At 41.4% G+C, this 13,640-nt stretch overlaps 1 protein-coding gene across 1 annotated transcript; it reads left to right on the forward strand.

Moving 5' to 3' along the window:
- The first annotated feature begins 514 nt into the window (after positions 1-514).
- On the forward strand, positions 515-10,668 carry mccc2 (methylcrotonyl-CoA carboxylase subunit 2). Its single transcript, XM_086032099.1, has 17 exons — positions 515-779; positions 1,663-1,729; positions 2,034-2,118; positions 2,291-2,392; positions 3,132-3,259; positions 3,926-4,038; positions 4,161-4,274; positions 4,536-4,600; positions 5,112-5,211; positions 5,294-5,389; positions 5,591-5,663; positions 6,339-6,415; positions 7,289-7,355; positions 8,039-8,195; positions 8,441-8,555; positions 8,927-9,012; positions 10,328-10,668. The coding sequence occupies exons 1-17, from the start codon at positions 648-650 to the stop codon at positions 10,443-10,445; spliced, it is 1,695 nt and encodes a 564-aa protein (XP_085888225.1). The 5' UTR covers positions 515-647; the 3' UTR covers positions 10,446-10,668.
- Positions 10,669-13,640: the final 2,972 nt, after the last annotated feature.

Below are 13,640 nucleotides of genomic sequence, written 5' to 3' on the forward strand. Positions count from 1 at the left end.
GAAACGGGGATAAACCCCCATTAAGCGTTTTGCACGAAAAACAGGATCACCTCAAGAAAACAAAACAAACAAATAAACGAATAAATGAAGGAATAAATAAATAAATAAAATAAAAATACATACATTATATTTACAAATACTTTCAAAAATGCATGGGGAAAATAAAATCCAAGAATAGGTGAATCCGCGGGTTCTATATGCGTATGCGGGAGTCCACTTTAGTTATTTTACAGGTACTGTATTATGATGATTTATACTGTTCATTGCATTTGCTCCGACAGAGGCACCGTGTGTTTCAAGGTGCTGCGCCTCCATCTGCTGGCAAAATATAAAAATACAATCCTTATTTCTATTAATTACAGTAAGGAACATGATTTTAGGTGTGGGTGTTTTGAGCAACTAGCATGGTCATGGAACAAGTTAACTGTATCTCAAGGTACCACTGTAAGTACTGAATGACTTTCACTTTATTTTTTGTATTTCTAAGCAGCGTCTGAATGCACTGCATCACAATGCCACTGGGGGGTGGTACGAATTTCTATTGGCGCTTACAGCAACCAGAAAGCAAGACCGCTGCTAGGCTAGGCTAGGCTAGGCTAGCAAGAAGGGGGAAAAAACTTAGCATTGAGTCAAAACTTGGTCTCAACATGCTTCTTCAGACGGTCAAGCCTCTGTTGCTCCGTTGCAGGAGCCTCCCACTGGCTTGGACGAGATCGTATTACGGTGACAAAGTCGCCCGGCTCGGCTCTCAACCTGACAAACACTCCGCCGACTATCAGGTGAGCTACATGCTATCGTCAACTGGTTAGCGGCAACCTTGCAAATATTCAAGAGCAGCTACGCGTCCCAGGATAAGGTCAAAATGTTGACTGACTAGGAAAAAGAAATAATTCAAACCGCATACAAGCCGTGCTTTTAGTTATCTTAAAAGTGAAGCAAAGTGCCCCTGACAAATCAAAGTATTTCTTCTATTCCATTTATTATTATTATCTGTGAATCGGCTGCTGTATTCCCCCTGCATGTCACTATTCTCCAAGGGGAAATTCCGTTTTCCCAGTATCTTCTCAACGAATTGCATTCTTCTCTTAATGTTTTAGTGTGTTTCGGTAAGGGAAACACTTCAAATATTTTTGTGAGTGGGTTTCAAAACTTGAACTGACATTTACAATGCCTTGTGTGTATAAGTTGCTGTTTTAATATTTTTTATTTCGTAATTTGATTGTGTGTTTATGTGATAGTTCTTTTTCATTTACATTTCTTTTAGTAATACTGATGCTGTTTGGTAGACGATAGTCATGATGTTAATTTTTCAGCGTTACGGACACCCCATTAACGTGCAAATTTAAAAACATGACAAAAATTGACATGCGTGTTTTTCACAGGACAGTGACAGTTTGGTGCGCTTGTATTAGAAAGGTCAATGGACTGTCACTTACATAGCACTTTCTACCTTTAGGGAGTCAAAGCGCTTCACACTGTTACCTAATTTACCTACTGATGACGCATGGTGGTTGATGGTTCAGTATTGCTCAAGGACACTTTGACATGGTCACAATGCCGGGGGATCGAACCCCCAACAACTCTAATATTTGCACAATTTTTGATACTGTCTGGACAAGGAGCCATAAGATTCAACATACAAATGTAATTTTTGTTTTACAGGAGAATTATGAGCGCATGCAAGCTCTTGTTGATGAATTAAAAAGCCGGACAGAGATGATTAAATTAGGTGAGTGGGAATTGGTTATAGCGTTTGCCGTTGATGGTAAATGGAACTATGGTATGGGGATTTTTGTAATGTCAAATGTATTTCTTAGTCGATATAGTTTGCAGTTATTTGCTTTTCATTTGTCATCACTGTAAAATCAGGCATATTTGGAAAGACTTATGGTGTCTTCATTAAGAAAAACCAAAGAGCTTGACTGACTATTCTGAGTTTGTTGTATCATGAGAGAATATGTCCTAATAATGACTTTCACAATGCAATGGATTGATCACATCACACAAGAGTTATTCTGTTGTTGTGATTGGAGGTGGAGGAGAAAAAGCCAGAAAACTTCACACTTCCCGTGGTAAACTCTTACCCAGAGAACGCATCGACAGACTCCTGGATCCAGGGTACAACTCGATATGCTTGCATTCTTGCTTTTTGTACACATTCTAAAATCAAGGCATAGTGAGACACAAATATTTCAAAATATATGAACTCTTTCCACGTGTAACTTTACTCCTGATAATTTCTACTCTATGCTTAGTGTTTGCCTAATGATGTCAACTGGTTATTCTGCAGGACTCCTTTTTTAGAATTTTCCCAGTTTGCGGCGTACGAGTTGTATGGAAAAGAGCAAGTGCCAGCTGGCGGGATGATTACTGGGATTGGACGGGTGTCTGGGTAAGTCTGCTGTGTTAATGAACAATTACAGGCTAACATCAAATAGTTATTTTTTTTGTAAAATTATTGAAAAGGTTGTGTTTCTTCAACAGCAATTTTTTTTTGTTTTGTTTATAACTCATTCACTGCCAGACATTTTCAGACCCTCTTTTACCCTAACGTGAAATTTGAAAAAACCCCAAAACTTCCTTGGATTGAATGGCTGGACTGGACTGTGAAAAGACAAGTAAATTTGTCAATTACAGTGAGTGAGTGAGTTAACTGTGCATAGCTGCTTTGATGTCTGCCAGTCAGGTTTTAGACCAAATCATATCATGGCAGAACTTCACTCTTAGTCTTATTGGATCTCAGCGGTGCATTCGATACAGCGGAAAAGTGGAAATCAGTTATTTATTAGTTTTAATCTTGCTTAAAAGACAGGAAAATATTTGGGTCAATAAATTGCATGCGGAGTACACCAAGGCTCCATCCTGGGGCCGCTTCTGTTTCATATCTATATGCTCCCACTTGCTCTGATCATGGAAAACGACAAAATAAATTACCGTGCATATGCAGCTGGCGCATAGTCCTACATTTCAATGTCCCCAGGTGACCATGGCGCCATATAAACTCTGGGTAAAAGCATTTGTAGCTTAATTGAATGAAATTGGCCTATGAATGGATAAAAATGTTTTTCTCATTTAATGCCACACAGGTGTGTCGGGTGATAATCGGGTAAATGTTTATTTTTCTTAACCAGGGTAGAATGTGTCATCGTTGCCAATGATGCCACAGTCAAAGGCGGAACGTACTACCCCGTTACAGTCAAGAAGCATCTTCGTGCACAAGAAATCGCCCAGCAGAACCATTTGCCCTGCATCTACTTAGGTAAGTTTGGAATCTCATTAAAGGTTTGGCCAAGCGCAAAATGAAACATCTCATCTCCCACATGGGCGTAACAAATTTTGTTAGCGGTAGCTTTGTAAAACAGGCTCTCAGAAGCCTTCAGTTTTCAAGTCCAGGAGGTAAATTGTGAAAAAAGGGTCAAGTATTCTTGAAGCCCTGCCTGGTGGCATCTCAATGTTTTATAACATGCTAAACCATATTTATTTTAGATGTATGTCAGGCCAAAAAAAGCAAACTATGGAGAGCCTCTCTTGCTGAAATGCACAAGTGTGGTCAGTGAGTTGGCCGATTATTGCCATCAGCATCTTAAATATACTCTTCTGCAATTGCCGTATATAGTTTGTGGTTCAATAAAGACTTATACTGCACGGTACAGTATGTGTGGAGCCTCAAAACGTTGCTTCCTGATAAGAAGACGAGGGATCACCGTCTTTTTGTTGGCGTAAGTTGCTGTATGAGGGAGGGTCAGTCGCCAGGTGTGATTCGCCGACTGTGATTTGTTTGCAATTCTCCAGTTCAGTTGCATTCGGCCGCACTTTTGTGTGTGGCGGGCCCGTTTTCAGCGACGTGCAAGATGAAAACTTTTCTTTTTAAAAATATCTGTGTCTGCATCATTTGCTCACCATATGATGTTCTTGATCGCTTCAGTGGACTCAGGGGGCGCCAATCTTCCCAGACAGGCAGATGTTTTTCCCGACAGAGATCACTTTGGACGTATTTTCTACAACCAGGCCAGGCTGTCATCAGAGGGAATAGCACAGGTAATACTGCAGCTGTTCCCTGATGTTATTGAAAATGTTTCACTTCAGGAATTAGTTTTTTTTGGGGGGGGGGTGGAACGTCATGATTAGCGCTTTTGAAAATGCTGTCTTTTATTTTTGAGATTGCCGTGGTGATGGGGTCCTGCACTGCCGGCGGAGCGTACGTCCCCGCCATGGCAGATGAAAGCATCATCGTCAGGAAGCAAGGAACTATTTTCCTCGGTGGACCTCCACTGGTACTTTATGTTTTCTTTTCAACGCCCAAAAGCGGTCCATCGCTACTTGACTTGGTTAGTGACGATTACACTGACAGACCAAAATCCACTTCAGTCAGTGCTTAGCCCGTCATTTTTTTAAAAGTTTGTCATCAGTCGTCATTTGTCAGAAAATCGGGCATCCGTCAGGTAGGGGCTGACGGACCTTCCGTCAGTCTAACGGAATGCCCACCTCTGGTTGCCAGTACTCAATAAGTAATCACTTTGCTTGTGTGTTCTCAGGTCAAAGCTGCTACTGGAGAGCAAGTATCCGCTGAGGACCTCGGAGGTGCCGATCTTCACTGCAGGTTGAAAATGGCACTTTTGACATCATGTGTGCATTTGTGATGCCAGGTTTTAAAATGTTCTAGTTAGTGACATTTTATTGAAGTCCCCAGAAACCCGGGTTTATCTCTTGTGCCCGCTCCGGTTATATTTACAGTGCCATGAAAAAGGCAAAAGGCAACTTTCTTTTTTATAGCACATTTCATACACAAGGTAACTCAATGTGCTTCTCATACTGTAATTAAAAGAGAAACATTCAAAACCATTTACAAACAAAATAGTTTAGACATTTAAAAGCAAAGTAAAGAAATAATAAGTAGGCTACTAAAATTACTAAAACAACAGAAAGTGCAATGACAAGGTGAGTGTGCTCATTGTTTACTCAGCGGATTTCCTTTAAAGCCACTCAGCCATGATTTTGCAGCGACGCCGCGCCATCGTTGTCATTGCACATTGTGTGCCACGGCTGTTTGTTTTACTGCAGAAATGAAACACATTCTACTGTGAAATACTGTGCCTGATCTTATTTGACAGGAAGTCCGGCGTGACGGACCATTACGCTTTAGACGACAACCATGCTCTTCATTTATCGCGAAAGGCCGTACGAAGCCTCAATTACAAGAAAAATCTTGATGTAAGTCTAGAATTATCTGGACACAACACATGTTGTGTGGTGTGTGCGAGACAAGTTGATGTCGTGTTGTCTTGTCCTTCAGGTTACTACGGAGCCCACCGAAGCGCCTCTTTATCCTGCAGATGAACTTTACGGCATAGTTGGAGACAATCTCAAACGGAACTTTGACGTCAGAGAGGTACATTGAGGACACAGATTTAAGTAAATAAGTTGAAGTCAGATGACTGTAGTGCTTGCTAGTCAAAGCAAACAAATTGCCTTGTATCTTGAAAACCTTGTAAGTCACATCTCAAGGCAGCACTCTAGCCCTGAAGTCATCTCTTTCATCGGCATATTGATCCCTCAGCTTGTACACACAATGTGTTTTTTTGGCTCGCAGGTCATTGCCAGAATTGTTGACGGGAGTAAATTTGATGAATTCAAGGCATTCTATGGAGACACGCTTGTGACAGGTACGTTCAAAAAAGACAATTAGACAATTTTAAAAAAATTATTTCTCACCTGACTTCCATGCAGCCAACATAGGTTGGTTTTAGGGCTGAATGATTTTAAAAGTAATCCAATTGCAGTATTTTTACCCTCAGTATTGAGATTGCCATTTAACATGAGATTAATCTGTATTACCCGCGATTGGCTGGCAACCGATGTGCCCCGCCTACTGCCCGAAGACAGCTGGGATAGGGTCCAGCTCGCTCGCGACCCTCGTGAGGATAAGCGGTTTAGATGATGGATGGATTCATCTATATAACAATAAACAATGTCAAATTTACTATACATAAATGTTTTGGTTTTACGAATTAGGCTTACGCTAAATAAAGGCAAATGAATTATGAACGTTTTTTTTTTATATACTTCAATTAGAGTTGTTAACTTACTAAACTCTTTGACTTGCACTCTTTCAAGCGTTCACTACGACAGCTTCACAAAATTCTACCAAGCATGAGTGACGAGTCATAGTCAGTCAGTGGCTGACTATGTCGCATTCTACATTTCAATGTCAATTTGAATTACCGGTAGATGAATTTTTCAGCCCCTTGTTGATTTCCCACTTAGTGACGGGAATGATGTCTTTTAATGGAATCTACAGCCTGTATTACTGTCATTCGACTGTGAATATTTCCCTGCAGGATTCTCCAGGATTTTTGGTTACCCCGTCGGAATAATCGGCAACAACGGAGTGCTGTTTTCAGAATCTGCAAAAAAGGTAACGTATTTGTAAGTTGTTAAGCGGGCTCAGCGGCTCAGTCATGTGAAAGTTTTTCAAAGAGTGAGACCGCAGTGTTCTTGAAGTGTCAAGGACTTAAACGCATTAGCCGAGTAAGCCCCCTCCCATGGGATATGTGCTGCCTCCAACAATGAATACCAATATTCCTCTCATGAGAGTGCCTCGTCCTAATAGATGATTTGTTGTGACCCTTCTTAGTGGAGGGCCCGCTACAATAAGCTCTCTAATTGCGTTTGTCTGGCCCCACTCCTGAGCGCCACTGAATACTATCGTAATAGCGTTGCATTTGAAAGCCACGGCCCATTTTCATTCAACATCGTTCACTTAATTTTCCAGGCTATTCTGCCGTGAACAGAGCTGAACTGTAACCGCCCTTTAAATGGACGAGGTGTTGAATGTGTCATTATAGACTCGTACGCTTTGCACAATTGGCGTTCGATTTTGGAGGGGGGGGGGGGGGGAATCTGATTCATTTTCCCGTCTCAGTGTGAAAGTGCGAACATTGGGTGTTTTATCAGCGTGATTGCTGTTGTATGCGACGGGCGCGGCGCCTCAAATGTGCTCGGCAAGCACATCCGAGGAAAATCAATACTGCGCCCGCATTTGGAGAAGGCGCTGTCATCGCCGAAAATGCAGGCGGCCCTCTGCGATACTAAATGCTTCACTCAGAGATGTTTGTGTTTTTACAAAAGTGAAAGGCTGCAAAGAAACGATCCGTGCTGTTGGAAAGTGACGTGACTGATGATTAGCCCCTTGCTTTGTTAACACATTCTAATTAGAAGAGAACCTCTAAACAAAGACGTTAAGAGCACGTCTTTTGTGAATTTAGTTTATCCACTTCTCTTTTTCTAGGGCACGCATTTCATCGAGTTATGCTGCCAGCGAAACATTCCACTTATTTTCCTGCAAAACATAACAGGTGAGTGGGAACTTACTGTTGTGTGTTCATTAAGTGGCTGCGCATTGCTAGCGTTGAGCAAAATTCTTGGCTCTCTAAAAAAAACAAAAAAGAACACAGCCATTAACATTGCATCGGGAAAGAGAGCAAGCCATTTGGTCAGTAATTTGTGAAAATAACAGACACAAAGTTGGTGCATTGCTGGTTTACACCTGAAAAGGTGCAAATAAACATTGTTAAATGAATGGCGCTCTTATCTTTTCATCTTTTTTTCAATTGTCAATTGTTTTTGTTTGTGTGAAAAAAACTATTTTTCTGGACTTGGAAGGCATATGTGAAGCTTGAAATTTTCAAGAAAAAAATCTTCAAGTAAATTTGTCATTTTAAAGAGAGAAATTAAATTTTTAAACAAGTCATTTTTTATAAACAAGTCATCTTTCATGAAAAAGTTATTTTTAAACCTTTCAAAAAACAGTTGCATTACTCTGCAATAAAAGTTTCTCAAAAATTTTCTGGAAAAACCCATTATTTAAAAAGGAATCTTTAAAAAAAAAAAAGTAACAAAAAGTCGTGATTCATCAAGAACGAGTCATACTTAGTAAAAATGCATAACTGAGTGAAAAAAAGTTATGTAAGTTCTCATTACTTTGTAGTGAGGTGCACTGTCCGTTGAATTAGAAGTTGATAGGTGCCTTCCCTGTAAGGTTTCATGGTGGGCAGAGAATATGAAGCCGGAGGTATCGCCAAGGACGGCGCTAAGATGGTCACTGCTGTTGCCTGCGCTAATGTACCCAAGATGACTGTCATCATCGGCGGCTCTTACGGGGCAGGCAACTACGGCATGTGCGGACGCGCCTACAGGTAAGATGATTTTCGAGGCGGGTATTGTTGTGCCGTAACTGGCAGATTAACTACTAGTGCTTTGTTAGAGCTTTATTAATGTTTCTTTTTCGCAGTCTAACAAAAGTGCTTTCAGGCTTACCTTGCCGGCAATTGTCCCACCAGGTTTTCTAAAACTGGTTTTTTTTTTTTTTTTTTACCCCATTCCTGTCATTATCATAGCCTTACTCAAAAAACGCTGACTGAGTGGCCGTCTCTTTCCACAGCCCCCGATTCCTTTACATGTGGCCAAATTCCAGGATCTCCGTCATGGGCGGAGAACAGGCCGCCACCGTCCTGGCCACCATCACCAAGGATCAGCGAGCCAGAGAGGGAAAGGAGGTAACAAAAGCCTTGTGTTAGCTACACAGGGTAGCGTGCCAAAAGCATAAACATAATGCCTTGACACCTTTTATTTAAAGGTCACCATTACACCATTACTTAATGTCGTAATGATTCTGATTAGTGCTGTCGTTGGCTGCGATTAAAAGGCGTTAGATGTCCTGTGGGGGATGTGTCGAGAGCTTTAATAGCTGCAAAATGACACCTCATCTTGGTACTGATGATTAAGATGAATAGACATTATACTCTGTGAACACAACGAGGAGATACATTAAAACATAATATCCACATCGTACCAAAATTGGTGCAATTTTTTGGGGGGGTAAATGGAACACTTGGCCACAGTCTTCTCATTTTTGGCCTCTCAAAAGTTCACAGCAGAGCAGGAAGCCACCATGAAGGATCCAATAGTGCGGCGATTTGAAGAAGAAGGAAGTCCCTACTACTCCAGTGCCAGGTAATGTTGGCCACTTTTTTTTGTGTGATATGTAGGGCCACTTTGCAGTTACAGTGGAACCCCCGAAATGGAATGTAATTTGTCAGTCAATCTGCAATTTGTTCATATTTTAAAATTAGCTTTTGTTATAATAATATAGTAAACCCCCGTACATCGCAGGCGTTAGATTCTAGACCACCCCCTTAATAAGTGAAATCTGTGATATAGAATTACCCTATTTAAATATCCTAGGCACATTTTATAGCATTTCTGGCACCTTTTTTTGCAAGGTCTTTGAACACACTTTAGGGTTATACAAACAGATTTAAAAATATTTGAGACAGAGAGAGCAAGCCATTTTTGAGACTACTGTCCAAAACAGTGTAACATTACACGGATTGCTCTCTGTGTTTGCAGTAAAAAAAATCTATTTTTTTTCCAGTTTAACAAAAATAACATGTCACAATATACATCAATAATCATGCCCAAAGACGTAAATTATACAATACATTACAATACAATAGTATTTATATAGCGCATTTCATAACAGCTAGAGCTGTAAAAAAAAGCACTTTACAAACAACAAAATAGCCATGATACAACAAAATGGAATCAATAAATTAACATAAAACACTTTATACAATAGATACCGGAAAAGAGACGTAAAAACGTACACTTTAAACTTACAGCTGTTGCTTTCGGTAGGCGTACAAAGCAGGATGGGAAAGGATTGAGATATTCAATCTCTTTGGTAAAAAATTAGGCTAACCTTGAAATAGTTCCTGTTTTCAGTCTATCTTTCAAATTTACAATGTTAAACAAGAGTGTGCCAACTAGTGGCCAACAGTAGGATTACACCCACAATAAACAACAGCAGAAACAAAGAATGGTTTATCTGTTGCCTTCATGTTTTGTCTGTTTGTCTGTCTGCCACCCACCATATATCAATGAAAATATTTAATTAAAAAAAAAAATACACTTTGGAGTTTCACTTTTAATTGACTTGCTTTGAATACAGGTGATCTAAAGTCTACACACCCCTGTTCAAAGACCAGTTGTTGTGATTAAAAAAAACCCCCAAAAAACAAAAGAGATTAAGACAAATAATTCACCATTATTGTGACCTATAACCTGTACCAACTCCATTGGGAGGAACAATCTTTTTGAAAGGGGAAGTAAGATTAAACAACTGAGATAAAGTGGTTGCCCAAGTGTGCACACCCTCTTATAACTGGGGATGTGGCTATGTGTGATGTAGACTTTTTACATTCAGTGATCATTAGTAAGCATCAGAGTAGCCTTAATATTACAACGCTTCATGTTTCCCCCTCCCCAGACTGTGGGATGACGGAATTATTGATCCTGCTGACACTCGCCTGGTGTTGGGACTGAGTCTGAGTGCCGCACTTAACGCACCAACGAAGAAGACCCGTTTCGGAGTGTTCCGAATGTGATACGCCCACCCTGGACCTGTACAGACTTGTCGTAGTCCTTTTGGTTTTGTGTTTTGTGTCACGCAAAAACAGGAGAACAACTACAGTAGCAGAATATTGTTTATATTTTGGTGATTGGATTATGTACTGACAGGTTATTGAGGGCCAATGTGAACTTGTGCCTTAACTGTTACAATTTGTAAATGACTCTGTCCTTTAAATATTATAAATTGTTTAAACAAAATTGAGATTCAGAAGAATTTTTTTTCCAGGAGCATCACCAGCTACATTTTGATGGATTATCACACGGGGGCACTGTTGAGTCATAAACATCCTCCTGGAGCAAAACTGTGCGATTAAAAGTGTTGTAAGGTTTTTGAGTATTGACAGTGAAACTTCTAAACAGATGTCTGGGGAAGAGGGACCCAGGTGGGTTTGTTTTTCCTTCAATGGCAAGCATCTGTTTCGTCTTGATTTTAAAATAGTGCAAATATTGTGTCCTAACAGGGATGAATCGGATACCATGATGTTGCATGCGGAGCGCAGGGGATATGTACCAAAGCTTTCTACCCACATGGTCAGTTTATTTGTTGAACTTTTCACGATAACGTCACAGTAATGACTCATTTTTTTCACAGCGTAACATTTGAAGCAGCGGTGCATTTCTGTTCGGAACAACTACATAGGCTGCTGGGTCGGCAGCTACGCTCTGAGGCTGTTGACAGCAGAAATAACTCAGACCCCATGGTGTGTGTGTGTGTGTGTCTGTAGTCGTATGAGTGTGAATGCCACCCACGCGCCGCCTCCTCTAGCATCTGTACCAATTTTTAAAGCCATTTTACTGGCCATCCGCTTTTCCTCTTCCATCAAATAACCCTGAAGGGGGCATCGAAAATGGATGAAGCTAAAAAGTTTCAAATTTATGGAAATTGCAAAAGTTCACACATTTGAAAGAAGAAACAAAATCCTTCTCTGTGTCACATGCTTTTCCCGGTGAAATGAACTGAAATGGCCTCAGTGGGAAAATTATTACTCTTGTGTAAAATTTGACTCACTCAATCTATTCCCCAAGTGATTGCTATAGTGTAGTGGTCCACTTGGCTGTCTCGCTTGCCCTGTGATAAACAAGGATACGCATTCAGGGTGTAGTTCAAACCAAGTCAGCCAATGCAGTCGCGCTGAACAGGATAACCGGTATAGGAAATGGATGGCTGGAGTTTTAGTTCCATCTCCGTCGACCCATGATTCACCCCTCCATTTATTTATTTTTTTTTTTTGCTGGCCAGTTTTTGCAGAATCCTGCTGACAGAAGAGCGATTACAGAAAAGCACCATTTACCAAGTCTGAGACAAATCCGAGCCCAATTCTTACAGCTTCTTCTTTGGCCATTACTTCATCCCTCCGCTAAGTTTTAATCACCGGAGAGAAGGACGGAGCAGCATCTTTCATCCTTAGCCGAGAAATGTGCTCATATTTGCTTGCTAAGTGTTCAGTGTCATGTTTAATAGATGCCCCTCGCTTCAGCGGCTTGTTCGCTCCCTGACAGAATCTGCTCAGGACAATTATGACTCATGGTGAAGTCACCCAGCAGCAGCCTAAAAATAATCCCGACTGCAATTCAGAGTCAGTGTCCACTTTTTGGAGAATGCGCAATTGTTGCTCAATACTTTTCACGCTAACGGTGTCTGCTCTCACCTCATCGAATTGTCATTATTTGCCACTTTGGCACTCACTGCAAACAACGTTGCTGTAAGAAGTTTGAATGGGTTTGGTACGTACACGCATACTGATAATCATGCTGAATTTCAGTATTTTTCCCGGTCAACTGTCATCCAATTTCGATTGCTTTTCTTTTTGCAAAGAAAAATTTGCACGTATGTAAAATTTGCCATGTTCGCAAGCATTCAAACGAATTGGCTGCTCAGTGATCAGCTTTTGGAATCCAGCATGAGTTGCCCCTCCCCCAGAATACAAGATCTTGAGCAAGTTATCCGGTGCAATAGCGACATGCAGTTAGCTAGCTAGCTATGCCTACGCCCCGAAAATGGATCTCCCTTTCTGGTAGTCCGCTGCATTGGCCACTTTAGAGTGCCCCGTTGTCAGCCATCAGCCCATGGAGATCACGGAGAGAAAGGAAAAAACCCACTGGCATGGTGGCTTTAGAGCGCCTCGTGGTGGTGTGGAAAAGCCCCACAATGACCAGGTGGGAAATATTCCAGTCACCGGATAATTTAAGACAGTGGTGTCGGACTCATTTTTGTCGCGGGCCACATCGTACTTGGTTAACCCTCGGAGGGCCGTTATGACTGTGAACCCACTATTTTTCTTTATTTTTCTATTATATTTCTTTAAATGGGGGATGGGTAACAAAAATCTTGCAATATCCCAGTTTTGTTAAAAGTGAAGACAATTTGAAAGAAACAAAGTCACATGATTTACCTTCGTGGGCCACATAAAAGGATGTCGCGGGCCAGATCTGGCCCTCGGGCCCTGAGTTTGACACCTGCGATTCAAGCGGATATATTTGCGCAGCTCAGACAGACAGTGTGGGTATAAGAAATATGCTCGATGAAGTAGCATCCATTTTTTTTCAGGTCGAAGTAGTGGTATCGACAGAATCAGTTCAGACACAATCAACAGAAGTCTATTGAATTAGTTAAGTATTATGCCCTTAAGTATTTGTACTTGCATCCATCCATCCATCCATCCATGTGGCTGTCTTTATAACTTATCCTCGTTAGGGTTGTGGGTGACCTGGAGACTAGCCGACGTTGGGTCGAGACAGCAGCGTACACGCTGGGCTGATCACCAGCCAATCACGGAGCACACTTTGCATACATATTGATTGAATACACACTCAGCAGCCAAAACGTGACGTAAACCTGCACAATGTAATGTGAGACCTCACGAACCCAACTTGTCATCGGTCAAAATATGAGTCAGTGCTGTGAGTGCGTTCAGTTTCCTGTCAACAATACTTTGCGGTTTCAACCGTCTCAACAATCGATTCCTTCGCTAACCATGATGAAGCCCATGATGAACTTGTCAGCGTGTCATCCTACCGTTGACATCATTGACTGAAAACATGCGTGACGTGCCCCGCCGCTGCAAATCTCCGTGCGCGCGCCCTCCCCCGCGGGCTGCCCAATACGAAGCTCACACACATAGCCAACCAGCAGGCGGCGCGCGACCGTCGTCTGGATGACGTCATGCGCT

Source organism: Filicampus tigris, chromosome 5 (assembly GCF_054856515.1).
Source record: "Filicampus tigris isolate MCC_2025a chromosome 5, RoL_Ftig_1.0, whole genome shotgun sequence".
NCBI classification, from domain to species: Eukaryota; Metazoa; Chordata; class Actinopteri; order Syngnathiformes; family Syngnathidae; genus Filicampus; species Filicampus tigris.

Coding starts and splice junctions, on each gene's coding strand:
- mccc2 (XM_086032099.1), top strand. CDS start 648: ATGCTTCTTCAGACGGTCAAGCCTCTGTTGCTCCGTTGCAGGAGCCTC. Junction 780..1,662: donor AACACTCCGCCGACTATCAG/GTGAGCTACATG, acceptor TTTGTTTTACAG/GAGAATTATGAGCGCATGCA. Junction 5,664..6,338: donor TGGAGACACGCTTGTGACAG/GTACGTTCAAAA, acceptor ATTTCCCTGCAG/GATTCTCCAGGATTTTTGGT.